This window comes from Aureococcus anophagefferens (assembly GCF_000186865.1).
Source record: "Aureococcus anophagefferens unplaced genomic scaffold AURANscaffold_1819, whole genome shotgun sequence".
NCBI lineage: Eukaryota > Pelagophyceae > Pelagomonadales > Pelagomonadaceae > Aureococcus > Aureococcus anophagefferens.
Window position 1 is genome coordinate 1 of NW_008706556.1, and position 1,181 is coordinate 1,181.

General features: G+C 53.4%; 1 protein-coding gene across 1 annotated transcript; it reads left to right on the forward strand.

The window, feature by feature from the left end:
- Positions 1-144: 144 nt before the first annotated feature.
- Positions 145-772, forward strand: AURANDRAFT_69449 (hypothetical protein; the record flags this gene model as incomplete). Its single annotated transcript, XM_009045219.1, has 2 exons — positions 145-514; positions 606-772. Coding segments are annotated over 2 exons (537 nt in total), but the record flags the coding sequence as incomplete, so codon positions are not given.
- Positions 773-1,181: the final 409 nt, after the last annotated feature.

The window sequence follows — 1,181 nt, forward strand, 5'->3', positions numbered from 1 at the left end:
GGCCAGTCCTGTCTGCACTTCCCCTGGGCAAAAAAGGACCTCAGGTTGGGTTTCTCTCCCAAAAACTATTCTCCTCATAAACAGCGCTTGCAGATCATTGACTCCACTGATATCGCTTGTTGATCACTGAATGCGGCCCTTTAGGCCATGCACGTGTGCTGGGCTCGTGCAGATCGTCCTGTGGTCGTGTTTGACGACTGTCGGCTCTGTGTGTTTGATGTCAAGTTCAAGGTATGTGCGTGTAAAAGTGTGCGTGTGTGTGTGTGTGTGTGTGTGTGTGTGTGGATATGGGGGGTATGGGGGTCTGGCTTTGATAGGGAGACGCCGACCCATGCCGCCTGCCAAATCAGTCATACTCTTTGCTTGCTGACCGAACAACATAACGCAATGTTTACTGTGCAGCGAGCGGAGAGTCACATCACTAGCTACGAGCGCGCAACGCCTTTCACATCACCTCTGGCCTACAGCGGGGCCATGGTGCGCAAAATCTACTCAGCCTATCTGAGCGGACAAGGTTTGTTGGCAGGGGTACTTAGCTTACTGGCCGGCCGGACACACATTTTCATTTGATCTTATACACCTTTGACTTGTGTTTTTGTTCGTAGTCCTGGATGCCATCGAGGCCGGCAGCCAGGTATGTATGGTTTCGTGGAAGCGCAGTGCAGTAGACTGTTCCTATGCGTTTCTGACCTTGTCACACCTCTTGTTGCCATCAGAGCGAGCATTTGATTGCCGCGCTCCCTTCACCAACAGTTCCAACTCAAGACAATAAGGTCTTGCAGGCCCTCAATTCGTTGGTCGTGGCCAGCACGGTGGGTTGCGCGTCTTTTGCGTTTGAAGTCACTGTTTGGCTCACCTTGCTTTGGCTTTGCTGTTCTCACCCTGCTCACTCTCGTTGTGTCCTGCCACTATCGTTGATCCAATTGCAGCTGATTGGCGATGAGTGGTGTGCCCAGTTGTGCCGTATTCTCTATCAACAGCTTGCCGAGCCAGCGTCTGCAGAAGCAAATGACGCTCGCTCGGCAGTTGACCAGAGCACGGCAGCAACGGCGTCTGTAGTGCCCGATTTACTGACAGACGACGGAGGCTCCGTCTTGGCACCAACAGAATCTCGTGGGTCCCCGGCCCCGGGTCCACCACTTGGCTTTTTGCAGAGCCCTTCAGTTTTGCGTCGAGACATG